This window comes from Akebia trifoliata, chromosome 3 (genome assembly GCF_017979445.1).
Source record: "Akebia trifoliata isolate Shusen 1 chromosome 3, ASM1797944v1, whole genome shotgun sequence".
Taxonomy (NCBI): Eukaryota; Viridiplantae; Streptophyta; class Magnoliopsida; order Ranunculales; family Lardizabalaceae; genus Akebia; species Akebia trifoliata.
Genome location: NC_141377.1, coordinates 56,486,269 through 56,512,602, shown reverse-complemented (window position 1 = coordinate 56,512,602; position 26,334 = coordinate 56,486,269). Strand labels below are relative to the sequence as shown.

Sequence of the window (26,334 nt, the reverse complement as noted above, 5' to 3'; positions counted from 1 at the left end):
GTTTTGAAATCCAAGTAGATTCAAAACCAAAGTCTTTGGCTCACAAAAAAAATACAGCAAACATCTACTTTTAATAGGGGTTTGCTCATCATCTTAATTTGCTTATTTTCCAAAATAAAATTAAAACTAAATTTTCCCTAATTTTCTCTATAGTCTCCTCTATCTTTAAAAAATCCAAAAAATAGTTTTAAAATTTTCATTTATGGTCATATTGGTAACTATTTTTGGATGGGAGGGATAAGACACCTAACACCTTCCTTCCAAAATAAGAAAGTCCACCCAAGATTATAACTTCAATAATCCAAACGCATAATTCAAAATTCAAATCCCTATGTAACTTAACGGTTAAAAAAAAAATCATTTTCACATCTCGTCTCATCCATGAATGAGACCGAGTCGTCTCAAACGATTTTCTAATTTATTCGAGTTGTCTTGTTCAATAATGTCTCAATAAGACCCTTTGCCCCTAGCATTATAATCCCCCTCAACGAGCGTAGTCAAATAAAAATCTAATTCATCATCTTGATGATGTCATCATTCTTGAGGATCATTTGATAGATGGGTGGGCAATTGCAACATTATTTACAAGTGTAGTATTTGATGTCGTAGACAATTTGAGGGTTAGAGGTGAACCTGTAATCTTCCATAGTTTCTTGAAGAACCATCTCAGAGGTTGAAAAATTGATTACAACCACGACGAATCGATTGCAACTTATGAGAGATTCAACAAAAAAGCGAGGAAGACAAAAAATAGACTTTGAAAGGGATGGAGAAAATGAAGGACATTGCAAACAATTTAACACAATGGTTTTGCAATTATTAGGAATTGCGTGTAGGGAGAAGGTGGAGAGGTAGAGAAAGTCATTGAGAAGAAATATTTTTGAGATATGAAGGAAATAGTAGATTTAAGAAGAGTATTTTTGTCAAACAAAAAAGTGGTACCAAGAATCCCCTATTTATATAGATAGATAATGCATTCGCAAGATTTGTTTCTATGATCATTCGATTTCGCATTTATACTATTGGGATTGTGTGTAAACATGAGTTCTTTTCCATGATCTACACTTGCCAACTTACCTTACATCAAGATTAAACTGGACCACTGATATTATCCTTGTATTATGTAACATAAAATAGAAAGTTCACAAAAATCCAGGCTGTGTGATCCCTTACTAGTCCTTGCTTGCTTGGAGAATATATAGCCACGTGGAGTAAGAATAGGATGGCAAACTTCTTTCTCTTTTGTCAATTTTTGCAAAAGAAATGTGGTTTTCGGTCATTTTAAAATCAGATTGAGCCATCTATAAATAACAGTCGTGTAAGCATTTAAAACCCCTTCTCGATAGATGTGGTCCTGTGGATGTCTGCAAAGAGCCACAACGATTGCTTTGATAAATTCTTCTCAAAAGATTATTAGAGAACAAACATGAAATCCTAACCCTAATTATCTTTGTTCCTTCTATCGCTTAGACGATAATGGCGTCTCTTGGACTCTCTTTGTCCACTTCTTCGTCGTCGTCATCATCATCTCTGGTTTCTCGATCCTCTCTGAGTTGTGGAGGTTTCGTTTGGAAAGAATCTCGTTCTCGAATCTCTGCTCGAAATGGCATGGTTAGTAGATCTTATCTTCTGATTAGGGTTTCTTGATTTCATTTTGACCTCAGATTTCTTAGCCCTTCTGTTATTAATTTCTTGTGTAATTTAAATTTTAGACTGTAAAATGATTTCGGAGCTGGATGGTTTTCATGGCTATTTCGCTTTATTTATTGATTTAAGTTTTTGTTGTTGTTAAGAGGTGTAATTTAGTGGAGCCTTTGAAATATGAAAATGGAAAGCCGTGCATTCCGATCCTTAGCGAACACAGTTTGCCCAATTTCTTGGCTTCGAGTCACCTGGAAAATACGATTAATAAAAGCGATACAAGGTTGCGGATTTTCTCTGGTACAGCAAATCCTGCACTTTCTCAGGTAAAAAAAAAATCTTGAATTCTAATTTGATTTTGATACCAAAATCTCTTGAAGTAAAATTATAGTAATTGAATTAGCTAAAGTGGAGGATTACTTATGCTTTTGGGGATCTCTTTAGATTGCCACGTTGTTGTAGTTTTTTTTTGGTGGTGTTTGTTTGTTTGCCTTTGATTGTGAATATATCGTATTTTGGTGAAAATATGATGAACATACCCTTAATTTGATGAGTGAGACTTATTATGTCTATCTATTTTTTAAATTTATTTTACGGACAAAATGATTTTGTGCTAGAAAACCTCATCGATTTGGGACAACCAAACAAAAATTGATCAACTGTTTGGGACAAACGTAATTCGCATATCAAAATTTAGGCATGTGTTCTCATATTTCAATTTAATACTCGAAAACTTGAAAAAATTGGATTATATAATGAGCTGTTTTTAAATTATAAAGTTGATCTAATATTCAATCTAATTATTGTGGTTGATTGGTGCTCAGGTCATCTTTGTGACCAAACTAATTGTTGCATTCTTACATATAATTACTCTTCTAGGAGCTAGGAGATTATATTTTTTTGAATTATGCTATAAATTCTTTATTTTTTTCCAGTCTGATCTTAGCCCTGAGATGAATATCCATGTTTGAAACATGTTTTTAGGAATTGAGATCTTAATTAGAGTGAGCTACTACAAAGAAAAAAAAATATCCTTTTATTTTTTCTACATTTTTTTTTTTGTTGCGTTGTGACGTATCTTAATTAGGCCTAACTCAGATAGCAAAAGTTGATCTGTCAGAAAAAAGCCACAATGAAATATCCATATATGCTATGAAATTTTTTGGAAAATAAACCTTCTGAACTATCATTTGGTTAAATTGACTAGCTTTACTATTGTAGACCATAAAACAATAATATTATAAGTTCAGTACGGCTAGTCAATTTAATCAAATGATAGTTTCGAAGGTTTATTTGTTGTGTGCTGGGTGGTTTGGCAAGAAAGGAACAAAAGAGTTTTCAATGGGAAGTTGACGGTATTTTAAGATATTATCATGGAGGTGTTGGGCCTCATGTTTTTTTTTTTTTTTGGAGCAAATTGGAGGCGAATTTTAAGGGGCATTTTTTGATGATTTCGTATTTAGATGGGATGAGATGTGTGATAGTTAGTTGTTGTTTTTTTTTATCTTTAAGTGTTTTTATTTTATAATGTTTGCTAATGTTGTATCTTGACTGGTTATCTCAACTGGTCCTTCATTTTAATACAATTGATCTACTTATATATATTATTGTGACCTACTTTACTTTGTGAGTGGTACTGATTGCTAAAAGCGGCATGCTCCATCATTAACCTTGTGCATGCTTCATGCAAGAAAATGCAATACTACCTTCAATATTCAAGTATTTGGCACATTTCATTTTTTGTATTTTTTGGCTAAAAATTCACAACAGTTTGTTAATTAGAAAATAGGCCACTTCAAAACTAACACAACAAATCAGTTCATTTGCAGTAATCGGAAATCTTGGTAGAAATTGCTCCTCACTCTTAATACTTAGCTGTTAGCCCTCACTCAGATAAACGTATTTACATGCAGATTGTGATCCATTCCTATGATGTGTGAATGTGAATGACGAATGGAGGATGATGCTCTCCTATTATAATTTCGAAGATTCAGATGTAACTTTTTTTTCTATTTTGAGGATTTCTGATAGTGAATACCAAAAAGGAGAAAACCATATTCATAATTTTGAAGATGTTGTAAAGTTGGATCTGATTATCTGTTTCACTAATGGCTGTCAACGGATGCTTATCGGTTCGGATATAGTAATATCCAAATCCGAATCCAAAATTTTTATCTGATATCCGAATTCGAATTTGAAATCTGACGGATGTTCTAAAATTCTATCTGAATTTGAATCCAATTATCCTATCGGATATCGGATAATATCCGATGAGAATTCAAATAATTTGTATATTAAAAAAAATACAATTTTTCCTTATCCAATTGATTTTCATTATTAAAAAAAACCTATTATATATTATATTATGTATATAATAAATAAATCAAATCAAATAATGTATATTATATTATTTATATAAAAAATAAATAAAATAAAATAATATATATTATATAATATTTCGAATCGGATATTATTGGATTCGAAATGTTAATATGCGAATCCGTATCCGATAAGGACTCGAATATATAAAACTATCTGAATTCGAATCCAATATTCAAAATTTTCGGTTAATATCCAATTTTTCGAATTCGAATTCGAATCGGATTTGAGTTTTTGACTATCCATTGACACCCCTAGTTTTGCTATTATATATATGCTTATTTGGTTTCAGGGAGATCTATCCATTATTGAGGTAAAAAAAAAAAAATTGAAGTGTGAGATCGATGTTTGAAACATTGATTTTGATGTTTATGCTCTTGATCTCGACACTTGTTGCATTGATCTCAACACTTCAAATGTCAAACTCGATGATTCCAATTGTTTGATTTATCTTGCTTGACATTGGATAGATATTCCCAACATAACCAAAATGCATTTATATCATAATTCTGAAATGGATACTAGTTCTCTCTTTCTAACTCAACTTTCCCTCTTAATCTCTTGATAAAAGGGAATTTTGTTAAAAGAGCTGAGATCTCGAGTTGTTTTTTTGTGAGAGAGAGAGTTTGAACAAGAGAATGGTTAATTTGCAGAAGAAGTAGAAGATGATAGGTAAGGGAAGATCAAGTTAGCTATTTTTTGGTAGAAAAATATAGAGTTTTGGATCAAGTTTTGGGTTGTAAAGAGAGCATAAGGACATTTTGGTCTGTAAGATGCCTTTATTGTGGCAAATGGACCATTTAATCTATTATTTTGAAAGTGGCCTTATTTGCTAAGTATCATATTCTTGTGGAATTCTTAGCCAAAAGATTCGTTTATTTTGGTTGGCTTACACGAACACACAACAATGTGATAAGTTGTAAAAACGAATCTGCATAACTTATGGGCATGCACCAAGGATGCTCCTTCAACTAGGACTATCTAACAGCTGAAGCTTATAATATTTCATTTCGTGGATGGTAAAATTGTTGATTACTTAACAGGACAACAAAATTGTTGAGCTTTACTTACGCGCATGATGAAGATTTGACCTACTTGAGGATGACCTTAGGGATTGGAAGGTGGTGGCAGGAAGTGGGAACACTAACAAATCCCCACCCCCTTGGTGGAAAATCAGAATGTGGTGTTCTGAAGCTTAAGTTTGAGCCCTGCTTGTTCAGAATTGGTGATCTGGCCCCTATTGGATGTGAAAATATTGGGAGTGCTGGCAGATCAAAAAAGAAGTCCTCATGAGTTTCTTCATGTTTAAGTACAATTAAGACAAAAGAGAAAGGCCTATTAACCAAAAGAAGAGGGCCCACTTGAATGCTTTAAACAATTTTCTTTCTTTCTTTGCAAGTGCAGTATTGGTAGAAGACTCTTCAAACACAACCTCTTGGGCCTCCAAGGAGAATCTGGAACCTTGGAATTTAATCTATTAGATTTCTTTTTTCCCTATATAGGAAATTTTATTGGCTCTCATAGGTGTTCTACACATGCTTGCAAATATGGATCAAATGCCCTATGATTAGAAGCTGTTAGTAAAAAACAAGTGGTTTTATCTATTTGGTAATGTTTTGTAAATTGTACTTTCATATCCTTCATTCCTTTTAAAATAATTTTTTTTAAGATCTGTAAAATTCTCATGGCTTTCATAACCTTGTGAGTTTATTATATCTGATCAGTCTATTATTTTTTCCATCAGGAAATTGCTTGTTACATGGGTTTGGAACTTGGGAAGATCAAGATAAAGCGGTTTGCCGATGGAGAGATTTACGTTCAATTGCAAGAAAGTGTTAGAGGATGTGATGTATATCTAGTGCAACCAACATGCCCTCCAGCAAATGAGAATCTCATGGAGCTTTTAATAATGATAGATGCTTGTCGAAGAGCATCGGCTAAAAATATTACTGCAGTGATTCCATATTTTGGATATGCTAGAGCTGACAGAAAGGTATCCCTTGTTCCTTGAGTGGATCATGATGAGTTTGGTTTACTTGGAATGCTGCCAAGATATTAGTATCTTTGGTGATAGTCAGGAGTATAATAAGTCAATTTGTAATCTTTAACACCAGCTTTGAATCCAACTCTTGCTTTAGTCTCCGTTTGTGGTGACATAGTCCCTCCTCACAACTCATGAATTAATAAGTCTCACAACGACAAGGTCTACTTGACATGGATTAGGCGTTAATGAAACCTTTCATAGTAATCTTTCACAAAATTATCAACTAATATTATAAATGCGTTTTTTTCTTCCCTCTTTGATTTTTTTATTTTATTTTGTTTTATTTGATTTTTATAAGCAGGCAGGTTAGAGGTTAGTAATTAATTGGTGAAGGTAGTTTTGAACCCCTTGAGTGGAATAAGATGAATTTGGTCTAGAGTAAATGTGTTCCCCCCCACCCCTTGATTTTTTATTTTATTTAGGTTAGAGTTTAGTGATTAGTGAGTGAAGGTAGCTTTGAACTTTGCTCAACATTCACAGACTTTACCAACTTACCAAGATGGCACTTTTCAATTAGTTTTCCCTTTTTAATAGGTGGTGGTTTTTTAAAGAACAACCTTAAAGTTGAGAGTTAGACTAAGGCGGCCTTGAAGAAGAAACCAATGCCATACACATATTGTGAATAAATTAAGCTGATATTAAAATCATATAAATGTATATAATTAATAGTTGAATACAAAATATCTGAAAAAATTAAGCTTGTTCAAGAATGTGTCTAACATAGCAAATGTTTAGAAAATGGGTGTCTCTTGTTATATAAGTTGGGACCCACCATTTGATTGGGTAGCCATCTAGGATACTAGGGCAGAAAATCAATGAATGGGATGAGCAACCATTCAATCTGAATAATTTATTGGGAACATCATCTTCTTTTTTCTGTTTAGAATTGCAATATATTGGGGATGTTACAGTTATTCTGTCATGGTGTTTTTTTGCCTTGTAGATCCCATCATGTTTATGGTTTGATTAATAACATGGTCCTATTTTATAATTTCTGAGTGTAATATAACTTACGGTGCTACAAATATCAGGTTGGAATGTCCCATTCTCATTGTTGATTGATGCAAATAATTATTGTACTGATTGACGTACTTATGCAGCTAAGGCAGTGGATATGAGTTACACCATGTTATATGCTTATCTACTTTTTATGCTCGTTTGATGATCTATAAGTTTGCAATAAAATTTGTGAATAGTATCCGTCAGTTCCATTTGAAATTTTGTTTCAGACCCAAGGGCGTGAGTCAATTGCAGCCAAACTTGTAGCAAATCTGATTACAGAAGCAGGTGCAAACCGTGTCCTTGCTTGTGATCTTCATTCTGGGCAGTCCATGGGTTATTTTGATATTCCTGTGGATCATGTATATGGTCAGGTAACTTGTGCACACTTTTGGAATCCTTACATATTAAGTGATTTCTTACATTGTTTCCATATTCAATTTAATTTGTTTATTTAATTCTTTAGTATTTATTTTAAGTTCTGATTTTGACTGTTTTGTAAATTACGATATTTTTTGTTCCTTTGTAGCCTGTTATTCTTGATTACCTAGCAAGCAAGACTATTTGTTCAGATGATTTGGTAGTGGTTTCACCTGATGTTGGAGGTGTTGCTAGAGCACGTGCTTTTGCCAAAAAGTTATCTGATGCGCCTTTAGCCATTGTGGATAAAAGGCGTCATGGACACAATGTTGCTGAGGTAAGATCTACTCAGCTGATTGTGGTGATTGCTACTAAAATCTTAATTCGCATATTTCATGTGTTTGTATGTTCTGCTTCATATTGCCATTAGTATGAGTATATTGAACTGTTTCGAAAAAAGAAAAAAAAACATTTTTCAGGGATTTCCATCTGTAATGATGATGTTACCAATGCCATTCAGTATCCATATGGTATATGAGCTGGGAGTTGAGCCACCTTTTGTTGGGTCCCACCTAGTAAACTACTTAAGCAAAAAAATAAAATAAAAATGCAATCGTTGGTTTGTATTGTCAAGTTAGGTTCCCCTCCACTCTCAACACTTTTAGTCCTAGAATGAACCTACCACAAGATGGAAGCTCTGGCATTGAAGAATGATAAAGGTCGGCTTCAAGGTCAAGAGACTTTTGCCCAAAACCCAATTTCAGAAACCATTTTTTGATGTGTAAAAAGCAGAGAACCTGATATTGAACCAATAAAAAAAACCCTGATATTGATCCGTCAAAGTGAGAATGATCAAAAGTAGGTGAATAAATCAGCAATAGGATAGAACCTATATGGGGAAAAACATAGATGATAGATAAAGCGTGAAGAAGAGAGAAAGGAGCACCATATAAACATTGGCCATTGTGTAAAGTTTGAAAGCCGGGTAAAGAAGTAGGGTTGCAGGTAAGAAGGGACCTTAAATGAATGGGAGATGAACTTGATAGCTATCTTTATGGAATGCATTTTGAACTTTAATATATTCCTAGGGCAGTAGATAATGGAATGTAGACAAAGAATTGAGATGGTAAGTATTTTTTCAAATCTTTCTATTCGGTGCTCTCTTAAGTTTTGTCCATCAATCTTCCCTATCACTATTATTTGGAGATCAAAGTCTTGTCAAGAGCATACTTTTTTTTTTGTGTGGTTGGTTGCCTAAGTTAAAATCTTGACCACTGATAAGTTAATCTTGCCTGAGAAAATCCTTGTGAACTTTTGTGTTATGTATAAAGTAAATGATGAGAATGTAAATCGCCGCTTCATTGTTTTTGTGTTTTTCTCATTTGGTTTCATTTCTTTTCGTAATTCCACATGTTGCATCTTGCCATGTTTTGTGTCATCTCTCTTTGCAAGTTGGTCTTATGATTTTAATGTTAGGGGCGGTATTGTATGGAGCCAATAACCTTTTGCAATCTGTTGGGGTCTATGGAAAATTGAAACTCGAGAACTGCATGGGTTTTTGACTCAAAGAGAAGAAGGTGAACATGATAATCTTGGACATCAAAGCAACCCTTTATCTTTGGTCAAAGGTTAGGGAAAAGTTCAACCCCCCCTTGGAGTGGTAAGTTGGGCATGAACTCATGACCTCAAAGTTGCATTACAATATGTCAACCAACAGAGCTATAGGTTTAGTTCATGGTGATTTTCTTTGAGGAGTTTATATTTTGGTGGAATTCATTGATTGTGTGAGGGTGAGGCCTCTGTTTCGACCACTCTATGAAGTTTTTTATTTGGTGGTTGTGCTCTTTGGTAGGTCTCCTAGATCTTTGATAAGGCTGTCCTCTGCCGTCCTGTTTTTGGTTTGGGACTTACAGATATCACAAAAAAGTAAGGTAGAAAAAAGAAAAGAAAAGAACACGATGAAGGACAAGAAAACATGAACAAAGTTGAGGAAGAAGATGGCATTTTCCTGAAAATACGCATAATTCCTCCAAATATTGAAATTCCCCCAGTCCTACTAACCCAAGAATTGGAAGTCGCCCCATCCAAGCGTGCTCTTAAAGGAGTTACTTTCTCAAATCATTTTAGACTCTTAACCCAATCAGAACATGACTTCAACTTTGACCTTTTTTAATATTTTAAACGCAAATCTCCTGACAAATTGATACCTTACCAGCATTTTGACCATAATTTTCTCAAAACAAATTGTATTTGCAAAATCTTGGATTCATTGAATAGGTTGCTGAATAACCTTTCAATTAACACAAAAATCAACCCAACATGACAAGTTTTGACCCTGAAATAAGGTTTAAAAAAAGCGACGTAAATAACATTTAGACTCAAATCAGACTCCTAAAATAAAACAAAAACTCAAAACTAGAATGTAATAGTTCTAACTAATTTAAGACCTAACAAAAAAAAAAAAAAGTGAAAAAAAAAAAAAAAAACCTGGACCTAAACAAGAAGCAATCTAAATAATTACATTCACACCATAACTGATATCTATTTCTGAAATTTGATTTCTATTCACCTATAATGCCAATATATGGCATTCACACCATGTTAATCTCTGATCTGAATCTGTTCTGACCATTGCATGGCTCACTGTTACAAAGATAACCATACGGGAAAAACTAGAACAAACTATTGAACTGTAATAGTAATGTGGAAAACAACCGATGATGAGAATTTCTACATTCCCCAATGGCGAAATCTTCCCAGTCAAGGAGAATTGATGGAGACATCAAATCTTAAAGAGTAGATTTTAGTTTTTTATTTAGATTTCTGTTTTAGGGTTTTATTTTAATGTTTAGGATAAGTATTTGAGGTTATTTTCATGTTTTATTAGCATATGGTGTTATTATGAGTGTTTAGGGCTAATTTGATAACTTTATATTGATTTTTTAATGAGTTTTCATAGGCTGAAAATTCAAGGAAAATAAAGTTACGGGATTGGGACAGATGATATTTTTTGCTTTTGTTTTATTTAAGTTAGAACTTGAAAGTGGTGTATGGAAATGGGATTAATGCTCATAATCAAAACGACAAAATTGATCAAGCATTTAGTAAGAATCTAAAATAATATTGGTTTGGGGGTCAGCCTAACCCTCTCTTACCCTAAATTTTTTTTTTTTTTAAAGTTTATTTTCAACCATTGGATCTCCTTCTTTTAGTTGGATGGTTGAGATTAGATTTAGGGTGTAGAGAACATTATAGGTACTTGCTTCTTGTTGTAATTTTCTTCAATGATGAATAAAATTGAGATTGAAGTTTTTGATAATTCCCATTAATGGTGTGGTGTGAGGCCGTTTTGGAGTGAGTTCAATAGCTCTTTCTTCTTCTAATCTTTTTTATTTTTTTATTTATTTTTCTTGATTTTCTTGAATTCTTAATTCTTGAAATCTCTTTCTTGATTCTTGGTTCTTGACTCTTGAAACTTACAATCCCCATTTTGTTTTACCCTTTAATCCTTCCCCACTTTCTTTAATCTACCTTTACTTCATTAATCTCCAAAACCAAATTTACCTTGTACCCAAATACCCTAAATCCCCATTTTTCATATCAAAATCAAATTTCATTTTTGGTCATATTTGGGCAAGATCCAAAAATCAAATTCGCCCAAATACCCTAAATCCCCCACCTCTAATCTAAATACACTCAACTGGAAACATTTTGCAATTGTCGTCCAAATCCTTAACCCAATCCTCAACCAGAGTTTCTTAAATCTCCTATTTTTCCTAGATCAAATTCCATTTTCTTATCTCCCTCATCGTCTTGCATCATATACCCATTATGTTTGCAGCAGTCACGTGTCTATTTTAGCAAATCTTTAGTTTTAAATATGTATATCTGCGGAAAGCTATTGTTATTTCTTTAAAGTATGTCCTCTAGTCCCTCAAAACTTTGTGAACGTTACTTGCAGGTGATGAATTTGATTGGTGATGTTAAAGGAAAAGTAGCAGTCATGGTGGATGATATGATTGACACTGCTGGTGAGTCAATTCTTAACAAGTCATCGCCAACGTTGCTTTCTGCAGCAGCGACCATGGTGGTTTTACATCATGATTTATTGGACCCATATGTTTGTGCTCAATCGTCTTGAATAGATAATCTTTGCTCACCATCTTTAGATACACCCGTTAATGATCTGATTCTCCTCTGGGAAGTTTGTTATTTCTTTCTGGAATCCTTTTCCATTATGAAGCTTTGTGTGTGGGGAAATGTCTAAATATACCGGTTAGCGATCTCTTGCAAATACCAATCTGTTCATTTAATACATTCTAGAACTTGGAGATGATGTGAATATATCATGGGAAATCCATTGGTAGTTATGCTAATAATCTAGTGCCTGTAGAGACATTGTTTGGAAATTTCCCTTGTCGTTATCGAGACATGTGAGGCTTAAGCCTCGAGGCAAGGGACTGGGTTCTGACCTATTAAGCCTCAGATTGGTTTATAAGGGACTTCAACTTACCCAATAAGTTTAGCCTTGTGCATGTGTTAAACCTGTCGAATAATTTTTCAGTTTTCTTTTCCCTACAAAATTCCCTTACTATTTAACTTCTATTCCAAAAACAACCTTAATTAAAATTATTTAGAATGTCTTCTTCTTCTTCTCTCATTTGCACGATTAAGAATTTCTTCTTCTTCTCATCTACACTAGTAAATCTACTTGGACCAAGCAGAATTAGCTTGAAGTGTTTCCAACTGCTAAATTTCTATGGTGGTTGAGAAACTAAAAGCCCTGGAACACCCTTCAAAAAGGAAAAAAAAAAAAAAAAAAAGAAAGAAAAATAAATAGAAAAAAGTGAACCCGTTATTTACCATTAATATTAATAACTTGCTGAATTCTTTTCACTTGTTGGTTGGACAATTGAGAGTTTACTTCATTTGCAGTGATAAGACTTAGATGATGATGATGAAACTCACATAATAATTAGCTATCTTTCCAAAATTCCTGCTTCAGGATTGTTACTCTTTTTAGTCATAAAAGGGGTGCTCTTAACTTCTTTTCTTAGTTAATTCTTTCTTTTATTATGTTAGTCTTTTTAAATTTTTATACAATTAGAAATTTGAGGTTCACGCCTTGCCACAAGGAAGCGTAAAGTCTCATGTAGACCTGGCCATTTTAGGACAGTGGTAGGACTGTCAACTCTTTTTTTCAATGGAAGTTTAAATTTTTATTGATTATTTACTGGGGGATTCCAGGGACTATTGCGAAAGGTGCAGCTCTGTTACATCAAGAAGGGGCCAGGGAAGTCTATGCTTGCAGCACACATGCTGTTTTTAGGTACGATCATCTTCCTAGTCATCCCTTTCTTTCTTTTCGACATTTTTGGTGCATGAAGCATTCTGTTTTCTCAACGATGGTCAAAACCCTGTTTTGTGCCTGGAGATTTTGGAAGCAACTGGACTCCAGTGACAGTTCTTTCCAGTTTAAAAAAATAAAAAAATAAATGAACATCATTTTTGCCAATATCTATCTATCTATCCATCTATCCATCTATCTATATATATATGGGGAGCATTCGGAGGCCCTAAAGAGAGTCAAACATTGTGCCAAACATTTTTCAAAACACGGGTTAGAAGTTTTTGCATGGGCTAATTTTTTGTGAGGATGATCTCTATGATGAGAAGATCATCCTCACCAAAAATCAGCTCATTCTGAAACTTTTAACCCTAATTTACAAGTTGAAGAATCGTGGACCATCCGATTTTTGTAAACCACTTTTGATAGAGTTAGAAGTTTCGGAATGGGCTGATTTTTGGTGAGGATGATCTCCTCATCATAGAGATCATCCTCACCAAAAATCAGCCAATTCCGAAACTTTCTAACCCATGTTTTGAAAAATGTTTGGCTCTCTTTAGGGCTTCTCAACACCACCCTATATGTATATAGGGTCCCGTTCAGCACCAAACATTTTGGCCAACATTTTAGCCAACCATTTTTGTCCTACATGTATTAGAAGTTTTGGAATGGGCTGATTTTTGGTGAGGATGATCTCTACGGTGAGGAGATCATCCTCACCAAAAATCAGCCCCTTCCAAAACTTCTAGCCCCATGTTTACAAGTTGAAAAATCGTGGACCGTCCACTTTTGTAAACCATTTTTGACGGGGTTAGAAGTTTTGGAATGGGCTGATTTTTGGTGATGATGATCTCCTCACCGTAGAGATCATCCTCACCAAAAATCAGCCCATTCCAAAACTTCTAACCCATGTTTTGAAAAATGTTTTGCCAAAATGTTTGGTGCTGAACATTTCCCATATATATATATATAAATCAATATGAAGCTGTGAATTTTTGCGACACCTCATTTTGTTTGGTGAGAAATCAGACCGCCACAAATTTCATGCAACTTTAAGAACTGGTCTCAGAAATCAATTTGTTTAAATTCCTAGTTCCATTGTGGCTGGGAAGAGTGTCCATGTGTCTTTCATCAATCTAGTAAGCCTACCCACCTTTTGAGGAGTCCAGCCCGGGAGATATCTATCAAGATTCACCCCAAATGATCATCACTCCTCTGCATGTACATATATCTTGTATGTTTATGTACTTTTTATATAGATGTTCTTATACTTATAAGAACGGTAGTGTTTTTTCCCTTTCAGATTGCTTTTTCATATCCATCACTTTGCGTGCTTGTGCATACATTCGTGGGTGGGGTGTTTGATACCTGGCACCTATGCAGTTTACTTTATTCTAATTATTCTCTATATTATTATTTCTTGGCAGCCCTCCTGCAATCGAGAGGTTATCAAGTGGTCTGTTTCAAGAGGTAATCATCACGAATACCATTCCAGTGATGGAGCAGAACTACTTTCCCCAGCTGACGGTTCTGTCAGTAGCGAACCTCTTGGGCGAGACCATTTGGCGTGTTCATGATGACTGCTCTGTGAGTAGCATTTTCCAGTAAAATTGGATTCTTAACATAATAAATGGAATTAACATTTTTTCCCCCTTAAATCGAAACATGGGTGATGTAAAAAATTTATAGCTCCTTTTTCTCCTCATTTTCCCAACACCTTTCTTTAATAGCCCCTTTAGTTCCATTACAGTCAGATTATTTCTCCCGTCTTAAATAATGCTGCATGCCCTGATTTAGGCCAGTCTCTTTCATAGTTAGAAAACTCTAATCACCAGACCTGGTTGTGCTCCTGTATCAACGTATGAAAATCTGAACCTGTCCATACCCATCTCCCATCCTATTCTCAGTTATATTGACTTCTTCAGTAAGAAGGGGTTTAGATCTTTGTCCGAACGGGGTTTAGATCTTCTTTATAATTTTTTTTTTAAATGAAACGTTTCGGAAAATGGTCGCACTGGAGTCCGTTCATGTTGGGTTTTGTTTGACTGATTGTCAGGGTGGATTTGAACCCTATTCAAGCTTGGGCATTGATTGACTCAACTCTCTTTGGTGGTGTATTCTCCTTCCCAGCTCCCTTTACCATCTACAAGACTTATTGGACCAAGTATTGTCAACTTGTACTAGTTTGAACTTTCTACCCAGAGAGGGAACATCAGTTTCTTTCCTGTAGTCTGTAAAGTTTTGGGGTTTAGTGGGGAGGTTTCTTAGTTAGTCTATTAGGTTTCCACCTTTTCTTGTCTTCAAAATTCTCATTTCCCCATATTTTAGTAAGCTATGGTGTGGTGAGATACATGTATCCTTGTAGTGATTATGCATGTGTAATACCAAACTTGAATAATAGGGTTGCTGTCTGCTTGAATTGATTTTTGATATTGATGCGGAAGTTTATGGAACATTTATCCCTAAATTATTAGAACGGTTCCTTCTGAATTGAACAATCTCATTCTGTGATTCCTTAGATGCACTAATCTGTATGTTTGATTCTATGCCTTGGAGATGATGGGTTGTATTCAAAATCCCCTGCCTGTGCAAGTCACAAACTAGATGTGCATTTTTATACTGTGCTGCAAGGGTTTTTCGGCCCAGCAAAGCTTAGAATAGACAAGGAAGTTAGGGTGACAACTTGCAAATTGCAAGGAAAAATCAGGTTGTATGTGTTTACATGCGACTATTAGGTGTATTAGTGGCCATTGCACTTTAGCCATTAAGTTCTTATATAGAAAACTAATTTATTATTGACATATTTCTATATATATATTTTGTTAAACAAATGTGTCTATTTTCAAACCCGCTGGATGTGCACAAAAAATAATATTTAGTTCACTTGTTTATGTATCTTTCCAATAAATAACTCAAATTTGTAATATAAATATAAGTACTGTCATTGACTCTGATGTAAGACATCTACAATTCTAAATAGTTTCCTAATTCTATTAGAATTTGTTTCTATTTTATAGTATTATTAAGTTTTTATTTTCTAGTTACTTTAATACATAAATTCGTTTTTATTATTTAAACTATAATTAAAAGTGTTTAGAAGTCTTCAATTTGAGTTCTAATAGGATTAGAAAGTTAGTATTATGTTATAGATAGGTTAGGAATGTTAATTTTTAGTATTTTAGTATGATTATAAGTTTTGTTACGATGGAGTTATCTATATAAGGAGTTTCAAATCCGAAAATCAATAATCAATTTAATTATCTTCTCTTTTAATTATTTTTTTATTTTATTTTTTTATTTTCTTTCAAGTTATTGTTAGTTTATCAATTGAATCTAATTGATTCAAATTGAACACAATCTATCAAATCCATTGATTCACATGCTTCCGCAACATCAGACTCTGATGCACGTGGCATGTTAAAGAGCCGACTTGGTTAGACAAATTAAAATATATTAAGTTTATGAAATTCATAAAAGTATTTTTAATAGTATAATCTAGCCCAATATTCCTTGGTGCAATAGTGTCAACTTTCATCTCATGAACCGGAATTATTTTCAATCATGAGAAATTTTTTGCTTCTAACACCTCCTCACAGGCTCTCCACTGTAGTTTTGTAAATTTGGGGATGCCCTCCTTGATACACGCATGCTAATGTGATTTGGTGATCCTGGATCTGTGAGCAATTATTTTATTTTATATTCAATCATAGGGAGGTATTTTAAGTATGCCTCATTATCTAGGGACGCAGCACAGAAAGGGCTCCAACCGGGGTACCCATTTAACTTAAACCGATAAAGATGGATCAAGGTACCTTTTTACTGGATCCAATTTGAATCGGATCTCTTCAAATCTAACTGTTTGAGAACCAAGAACCAACACTATTTAAATAAATTATTTGATGACTCGGGTTCTGGTTCCACCGATTTGAGAATCAAATTGGATTGGTACCAAGGCTCTAGTTATATATGAACCAAACTGGAATTCACCCATCGACGCCCCTATCCTGATCCATGCTCCGATGATCTTTAATTCATCATCATTTCTTGCAGCCCTGTTTACGGGGTGGTGTTATGAGATTTTCAAATTTGTAATTCTCTTTAATTGAATGGTGTATGTATGTTTTACCACAAATTAATGCAGAATACTCACTTGTTTAGTAGAAAAAAATGTGGATGAAAAGGGTGAAATGCAAGTAGGAAGTCATTTTAAAAGATAGAAGGCTTTGCCATGGACAGCTTGTAACGGAGGAGCAGGATTCATCCCAGTGTTCTTTGGTGCTAGAAAAAAGAGAGAACATTTCTGTTTTTAATGGCATCAAGAACAACTAAAATGATGCGATTCCTTTAAGGTGATTTAATTTGGCATCTCAAAGTGGCACAAAGACCACGTATGCTTTTGCTCCAACCATATAAACAAATATCTTGAAATATAGATCAAGAAAGTTACAATTAGCTTAGCTGGTAAAGTTTGTGGGTGATGATAATACTCCGGTTCATGATTCGCTGATCTTGTCAAGTCACATATCTGTTGAGTTAATCTAAAAAGTTGGATTTGGCTGAGTTATTGATTTGACCTTGAAATGTTGAAACTTAGCACAAGAGATCCTACTCTTTGCTCGATATGGAACCATTTTCAATGTAGGTGAGGGATATCACTATGGAGGGTTACGTACACCACTAAAAGTGTGGTTCCATTGGATCATTAAAACACTTCAACTCATTATATTGCACTTCCAATAACTTGTTAACTTAGATATATTCCAATTATGTTTTTGGATGCCACAGGGATGGGTAGTCATGGAACTAATCCAAATTAGGAAATATTTTCGCTATTCATATAGGATGCCTGATGCCACAATTTTGTCTATTAACAAGGCCATATTTGGGATTGTAGGGCCTAAATAATCATCAAATATGTAGGAAGTAGTGAAACATGTAGACATATGTTCCATGTTGTTAACCAGCCATTAATCCCAAAAGATTGTCGATTCTTTCCAAAATTTTGGTTGAGGGGAGAATAATCTTGTTCTGTTGTAATTGTGTCAACTCGTCTAATCTGTTTAATAAACAGGTCGTGTCCGGGTTAGGAGCAGCAACCTGTTTTTACTTTTTTAATTATCGCGTCACTAACATGTGTTCACCCCCGCGCCATCCGACCTGGAATAATTCATTTAATGGTTTGTGATGTATGTTTTTGGTGTGGAAGTTAGTTTGTGTGTTTGTGATACTGAATTTATGTTGGTGGATACGGGTATATAATCATGATTGGGATGTAATCGATGGCCGTGTTTCACAGATTATGGTGTGTTCAGGCAACCCAATCTGTTTATTAAACGTGTCATACACATCATGTCGTCTTAGTGTGTTACCTCAAAAAAATTGATTAAATTTTCAAAATACCTTTACCTCAACCCAAACAACACGGCTTGACCCAGCCCCCTTGCCATCCTTAAGTCATCATTTTGAAAGGGGGCGGTTCAAGGGACATATGTAAAAATAATGGTTTTTCAAAATAGGGGTTAGAGGTTTTGGATTGAGCTGATTTTTTGTAAAGATGATCACTATGATGAGAAGATCATCTTCACAAAAAATCAGCTCAATCTGAAACTTCTAAATCCATCAAAACTGATTTACAAATTATTGACATAAATTGACAAAAAATTGACGGTCCACTTTCTAAATCACTTTTAATGGGGTTAGAAGTTTTAGATTGGACTGGTTTTTTTTTTTTTTTCCGAATAATCTTCCCATCATAGAGATCATCCTCACAAAAAATCAGCTTAATCCAAAACTTTTAACCCATATGTTGAAAATTTATTAATGTTACATTGTTTTTACATATGTTTTTTCATTTGTCCCTTGTCTGACCCTTTTGAAAGATATGCCACAAACCTTTAAATGAAGGATTTTTCTAGCCTCCATCAACACGACCAGCAGGATTTGAGGCACACGTATTCCTTGGAGATTAGTTCCAATCTTCTCAAGATTAATGAACTGGATTTTCTGAATTACAGGGGAGGAGGGAAGAAGAAAGACAATAAAATAGGAGGGGAATCCCCTTGCATGTAAGAAAAATTGGCCAAGGACTTATCAAGTGTTCCCAAAGCTTTTGTTTTAGCAAAAAAATTAAACATGCATAAAAATAAAATAAAAATCCTAAAATCATGTGCAACCTAATTCCTTGTGATATAGGTTGGCATCCCAAAGTGGCACAAAGGGCAATTATGTTTTTTTTTCCAATCATATAAACGAAGATAAAAGAGACTTTCCATTTTTCACATAAAATATACATATTTCAAATGATTATCACAAATTATTACAACAATTCCTCCTGAACAATCTCATCCTGCAATTTGGTGGATTCCCTCGTATATATGTTTGATTCTTCTATGCCTTGAGAGTGATGGCGGATTGTATTAAAATTAGGGATGTCAATGGTTACACGAAACCAATTAATTGATTTTCGATCCCTTATGAGAGACCTGATTAATTTTCGGATTGGTTATGGATAATTATTTTAAGGACCCATTAAAAGTCAGGTCTGTACCGAGTACCCATCAGGTATCCAATGGGTAAACAGGTAAATGGTATTTTTTAAAAATATTTAAAAGGATGTTTATATTTATTATCTTGTAGTATAATTAATTAATAATAATTACTAATTATATAGATATATTTCAATATTCAATATCTTCTTAAAGTTCAAATGGTACAAACAAATAGAAGGGTCTCACTTGCCTTACTAAGTTAGTAAGGATTTCACCCTTACTAAGGGTCCTTCGACTCACCTTGTGATATCAAAAAACATGATATGATGATTCAAGGTTGTCGAGGGCAAAATTCTATGAACTTTGAAAAAATAAACATTCAAAAGTTATTTTTCACTGTTGAATTTTTAAAAAGTTGGGTGGAATTTCGATAGCTGTCGATTCTCAAACCTTGGATTAAACCCTCCAAATTTTTTTTTTTATACTTATTAGAGGGTAATCCATTTGAGCAAAACGACCCTTAGTAATTAAGTCGAATTAATATTTTTTTTTAATCTTAACGGGTACTCGATCAGTACCCAATGGATATCGGGTATTTGTTGAGTCGGTTCTAGTTTGAAAAGTCTCGTACCCAGAACCAAAACAGATGTTTAAGTTCGGGTCCGATTCTGGGTATACATGGAACCAACCCAAACCTGACCCATTGACACCCTTAATTAAAATCCCCTTTCGCCTGCGCAAGTCACGTACTAGATGTGCATTTTGTATATAGAACTTAAAATGGGTTGGATTTTATCTGAAATCCGAATCTAAATTTAGTGGGTTCAATTTTTTCAATAAATCCAAATTAAAAAATGGTTCGGATATGGGTTGATGTCCCTTGACCCGAGTTGGGTCCAAGTAATTTTCTCAATTAAAAAGTCCCTTCGCCATGATCCCAACTAAAAAACTAAGGAATTACAACAATATTAATTTGGGACATGAACTTTTCATTCAAGTTTTAAAAAATATCCAAAGAAACAAATTCTCTAAGAACAATAATCATCATCAGAAACCGCCACAATCAAGTTGACATATTGACCAATCAAGCAAGTGCAAAAATAGGATGCCTATATTATCTCAAATATTCACAAAAATGTGAAAGGATACATGTCAACTATTGGGTAGGGTTTATTCAAAACCTTGAAACAATCTAGCTGATTTATATTAATTTCTTCTAATTTGGGAATGTATACTAGGGGTGCATCTTGGTCTAGTTCAAACCGAGAACCAAATCAAACCGATAGCTTTGGGGTGGTTTGGTTCGTTTTGGAACAAATTGTGATTCGGTTCCGAGTTACGAAAATGGAGAGCTGGTCAATTTGATTTGATTCTTGGATCAAACTTGTATAGAATAGAACCAAACCGAGAATTGACTCCCTATGCAATAAATAAATATATATGTATATAATAATTATTTTAAATAATTTTAGGAGTTAAGACACAAATTAGTGATCTTTTATGGATGTACTAATGACTTTTTATAAATAGATTAATGATTTATTATATGAAATTTTATGTTTGGTTTTTTACATTAAAAAAATATTACTTACAATTTATAGAATATTGACAACTCGTAGAATCAAACCAAACCAAACCGACTTTAATTCGGTTTGGGTTGGTTTGATTTAGAATTTAGGATTTAGGGTTTAGAGGTGCCACTTGATTCGATTTGAGGTCAAATTCGAACCGAATCAATAGAAGTCGATTCCACTAAATAAGAATCCCAACCAAATTATCTTGGGGCATATTAAAGTGCATTAAATACACCTTGAGAATTGATTTTTCATATTAAAATTGTCGTCGACATTTTTATTATTATTTAAGTCTTGTTAACAATAAAGTGCCATAAAATACACTTTGGAAATTGGAATATGAGGGTATTATGATAAAAGAACATTTTCTTAAAAGAGTTTTTTTTAGTACAAAAATCAATTTTCAAAAGTGTATTTATTGCACTTTAACGTATGCCCTTAATATATTTAATACATTTTCGGAGTCCCGTTAAAATCATATGATTCGGTAAAATGTGATAAAGAGCAATAAATACACCTGGGAATGTGAGGATATTTTGGTAAAGTGCAATTAATGCACTTTGGAAAATGTATTTTGTACCGTAATACCTTTCAAATTTTTTTATTTTTACCAAAATACCCTCCGTTTCTAATTTCCAAAGTGTATTTATTGCACTTTAGCCTCAGATTGTTTGTTTCGAAGGTGTATTCAATGATTCTTAATTTGTGCCCCGAGGATAACAAGACCCTTTATTGTAGGAGAAAACGCTAACCTGACTAAAAGAAGGGTCATTCAAAAGGCATTTACTGAAGTGACAATGTACACAGAAACCATTGATTGTTCCTTATTGGAACACTCTGGCATCATTTATTCTGTGCTGAGTCCTGATATTCGAATCAGAAGGTCTTCACTTGGTCAATACTCGGATGACGTGTCATGAGCACAGAATCATATATTCTTGTCCTTGGGATACAGAATTGCACATCTCCATGAAATCTTTGCAATTCTTATCCGAAGAAAAGAATCTATGGCGACGTGTCCATACTACGTCATCCAAGTATTGAATGAGTGAAGACTTTCTAATTAAGAAATTATTACCCTTATTATATAAAGGGTAAATTACATTTTGACCCCTGTAATTTAACATAATTCCATTTTAACCCTTTGATGTTTTGGTAATTGCGCTTTCCTCCCCTTTTACTGACGGGGCTTAAATCCTAATATTATTTTACCCTCTTATTTTATATTTTTTTAATTAAAAAATAAAAATAAAAATATCCCTTTTTAAGCATTAATTGAACCCATTTTTTTCACAGGCATATTTTTATTAATAAAAAGGAATAACATTTAAAAAAAAAAAAGTAAAATGGTTTTTTATAAAAGGAACCTAGCAGTTACCTTAACGGTAATTTGATAGAAAGGGGTAAATGAATCTTTTAGATAATTGTAAAGGAGGTAAGTGTAATTATCAAAATATTAGAGGGTTAAAATGGAATTACACCAAACTACAGGTTGTCAAAGTGTTATTTACCCTTATATAAATGAAGACCCACGCTTGATCTAGATAGAAAAAGAAGAAGTTCAATCCATGGCGTTGATGGATCCCATAAAGTTGTTGGTGGTAGCAGTAGCATTGTACTTATGTCTGAGCCAATATGAAGTGATAGGAGGAATATCAGAAGGAGAAGGTTTGGAGTTTGAGAGACAACTCAAGAGTCTCAATAAGCACCCCATCAAGAAGACTATTCAGGTATTGTACGTTGGGCTTATATATTTCTAGATTTGTTCTTTTTTTTATTTTATTTAATTTCTTAAACAAGACTCAACTTAATGCAAATGATAAAGGGGCCTAGGCTTTCTGAGTCGAAGCGCTAAAGGTTGATCCTAATCGAAGGATTATGAAGTTGACCCCTGTGACAGGAAGGATTAGTGTCCTCGACCATTTTTCAGGGGTCGACATTCCAGAGCCAAATCCGATGCTTAACATCCCTAAAGTTGGACTATAACAGTTCCAGTCTTGTAATTTTAAATTTGGATCGAGGATATGAGATCCAATCAAAAATTGGTTCTGGATCAGCTACGTCTCTAATCCCATCTGATAATATATAAAAGTACACGAATTTATTATATATATATATGTAGCCAACGTGTATATGTTTTTTTTTTTGGGGATTTTATTTTATTTTATTTAAGGAATACAATGGACCATGAAATTTATAGGGCTGAGGTGTTATTTGGACATGTGACAGTCCACCTGGCCCAAATGACAGGAATGGTCCAAGCTCTACATGGTCCTTCGCACAATGCAACTCTTTCCATTTAGATAATATGAAGCCCACTCCATTGGGATGTTTAGTCTTATAATTATAATAAAATGGGCTTTTGAGTTGTATCTTATTATATATATATATATATGTTAGATTTCGTCAGTGCCTATGACAGGGCATCCAATTTGTGGGTTAAGGGGATAAAAAAAGAAGGAAAAGTAATAAAATTAAAAGGGTTAAAAAAGTAAACAAAGAAAAATAATAGGTAAATGGGTACTATTGAAAAAGAGAGGAAGGGAAAAAAAAAGAAAAGAAACACATAAAGTTGAAGGGGTGAAGAGGAAAGGCAATAGAATTTGACCCACACAAAAGGGTTGATGAGACATTTGTCCCTCATAACTATGGTAAACGGTGGCTCCTATTGTTGTATTTTATTATATAGATATATTTTTTTCTAGATTGGTTAGCAGGATTTGAATCCTACTTTAGAAAGTTCCATTGAAACATGTCAAATTGTCAACCAATAGAGCAGTGGGTCCAATCCCTACATGTTTATTTTATAATATTGTCATGAAGCTGATTTTGAATCGATTTGGACCTAATGCAAATCGCTTGTCGAGTCTAAGTTCCCACGGTTGTAAATAATCAATATTTGATGCTTTAACAGACGGAAGTAGGTGACACAGTCGATTGTATAGATATCCACAAACAACCGGCATTTGACCATCCTTTGCTCAAGAATCACAAAATTCAGGTATCCTATCTCCTCACTTTCTCATTATTTCATCTCTCCTTTTTTTTTTTTTTCTTTCTCGGCAAGTGAGTTAATGGTAAATAATAAGTGGTTTAGGCCAGTTTTGAACCTAAGTTGTGGTATACCAAACCTTACCAACTTAGTTAAGTTGGCACATTCTTGTCATTATTTTAGCAACTTAAAAAAAAAAAAAAGTATTATTTATGAATCATGGTATGGTTCATGAACAACCCAAATTATCTATATGAATCATGCTTCACATAATGGACTCTCTGAGATATTATATGACTTGTCCAATATTTTGAAGATGTCCGATGTGAAAACTCAACAAGGTCACCTAATTTTTGTGTCTTTGATGTAACCTAATTAAACTTTTCTAAATATTTACAATTTATGAAAAATAAGATCCTTGTTTTTTTTATTGGATATTAATTTTAATCATCTTTTTGTTTGAGTTTGTTACATAGATGAAGCCTATTAGCCGTGTGCAAGGCTTGATTGATGGAAGTGGAACTTCATCATCAGGTGATAAACATTCAAAATTTACCAGAAGAAGTATAGATTGCCCACAAGGAACAGTCCCAATTCGAAGGACTCGACAGGAAGATTTAATAAGAGCTAAATCTTTCTCAAATACATATGCAACCAATATTCATCCACATTCAACATATTTCTCGGCTCAACAAGTATGTCATCATTGTTCATTCGAATGTGAATATTATTCCAAGTTCTCCTTGAAAGTTGTACAAAAATTTCAAATTTTCTTTTAATATGTTTTGATCTCTTTTAGTTATTTATTTGTTGTCACTCAGTTAGCAATTCTTCGAACGATCAAGGATACAAATAAAACCTATTCGGGAGTTTCTGGCTACATCAATCTACAAAATCCAAAAGTGGGAGAAGATCAAGGTAGTTCAGCTCAAATGTGGGTTGAAAATGGTGCTTCTACTCAACTCAACGGTTTGCAGGCTGGATGGATGGCAAGTCATGTTCTAATTAAACTTGTAATATGAACTCAGTCAAATTATTATTATTTGTTTCATAAACTAACATGAAGTAATTTAACAGGTGGCACCACCATTGTTTGGTGACGACAAAACTCGATCATTTATATTTTGGACTGTAAGTTTGAATTGTAAAAGTTTTACAATTTTTATCAAAGTTTTTTTAAATTTTTTTTCAATTTATTGACTAAATGATTTACTTATTATTATTTTTCGTATTTCAATAGGCAAATGGGGGGACCGGCTGCTATAATTTTCTTTGCAGTGGCTTTGTTCAAGTTGACAAAGACCATCTCATTGGAGACATCATGGGGCCAATCTCGGAATATAATGGAAAGCAATATGATATTGAAATGACGATATTTCAAGTAAAATAATAATATTCTTTACTTTCATCATCATCTAGAATTGAACCCAATCACCCCATTTCGTGAGCCAAATTTGATGATTTTACAATTTCGGCTAAGTGATCATTATAATTCCCAAAACATGAACGTGTGAAATCCCACATTTTTCAAGTGAAAAGATCACAGGTTTGTAGTAACAAACTCGCTGTTTTTTTCCCCAAAGCGACAATCTCGCTAAAAGTAGCGAGATTGTCACTTTAAACTTGTGAAACTGTCACTTTAAAACCTCTCATAGTGTTATTGTTCACGTTTTGGTAAGTAAAATGAACAGTGAGCCAGAATCGTAATTTTGTCAAAAGTTGATCACGTTTTCGTAAATACTATCTCCATCATCACCATTTTCATTCTTCCAATTAGTCTATTTTTAGAGTCCTTATTTGCATGTGATGATAGTAATTATATCATTAACTTGTATAATTTTGTAATGGAAGGATGTAGGTACTGGACATTGGTGGCTTACATTTGAAGAAACAATACATGTGGGTTATTGGCCCAAGGAATTACTCCCAAATTTAATGAGAGGTGCTTCTCTTGTTGCTTGGGGAGGACTTGCGAGGGGCTCTTCTTATGGACACATGCCCCCAATGGGTAGTGGGCACTTCCCTGATAATAACTTCCAACATTCATGTTGGTTTAAAAAAATTCAAGTCGTTAATACATCTAATTATTTGGAAAATCCTGAAGAGAAGCGTTTGGAAACAATTCTAGACAAACGTGATTGCTATGACTTGACATATGATGGGTATCTATCCAAAACATTGGGACATGCTTTCTTTTTTGGTGGCCTTGGGGGAGATTGTTGAGTGTGTAAGACAGAGCTAATAATTTTCAAAAAACATAATAAGGTAGCAAAATAATAAAGTATTTCTTTATGTTTGGTGGCCTTGGAAGAGATTGTTGGGTTTATCTTCGTTATTTTGATATTTAATCTTGATTTCTTCCTCCATTTGTTCCAAATTATGATTGATATGTTATTTTATTTCCTTGAAAAGTCGTTTAAGGTTGAAAATTGCCTGACATATATGAGATGGGAGAGTTTGATTTAAAACTATGCTTCAAAGTGAAAGCTAGATTAGACAACATGGAAGTT

The 26,334-nt window shown here is 33.8% G+C and overlaps 2 protein-coding genes across 3 annotated transcripts; both read left to right on the top strand.

The window, feature by feature from the left end:
• Positions 1-1,323: 1,323 nt before the first annotated feature.
• Positions 1,324-15,268, top strand: LOC147408222 (Phosphoribosyltransferase family protein). Its single transcript, XM_086437128.1, has 9 exons — positions 1,324-1,611; positions 1,794-1,967; positions 5,765-6,013; positions 7,294-7,437; positions 7,593-7,760; positions 11,385-11,454; positions 12,671-12,752; positions 14,198-14,357; positions 14,827-15,268. The coding sequence occupies exons 1-9, from the start codon at positions 1,477-1,479 to the stop codon at positions 14,863-14,865; spliced, it is 1,221 nt and encodes a 406-aa protein (XP_086293254.1). The 5' UTR covers positions 1,324-1,476; the 3' UTR covers positions 14,866-15,268.
• A 7,112-nt stretch (positions 15,269-22,380) lies between these two features.
• LOC147408221 (protein neprosin-like) lies at positions 22,381-26,190 on the top strand. Of its 2 annotated transcripts, XM_086437126.1 has the most exons (7): positions 22,381-22,562; positions 23,747-23,833; positions 24,301-24,519; positions 24,646-24,813; positions 24,902-24,955; positions 25,065-25,205; positions 25,676-26,190. In XM_086437126.1, the coding sequence occupies exons 1-7, from the start codon at positions 22,401-22,403 to the stop codon at positions 26,045-26,047; spliced, it is 1,203 nt and encodes a 400-aa protein (XP_086293252.1). In that variant the 5' UTR covers positions 22,381-22,400; the 3' UTR covers positions 26,048-26,190. The 2 variants fall into 2 exon arrangements, with proteins under 2 accessions (XP_086293252.1, XP_086293253.1); XM_086437127.1 differs by lacking the exon at positions 23,747-23,833.
• The last annotated feature ends 144 nt before the right edge of the window (positions 26,191-26,334 follow it).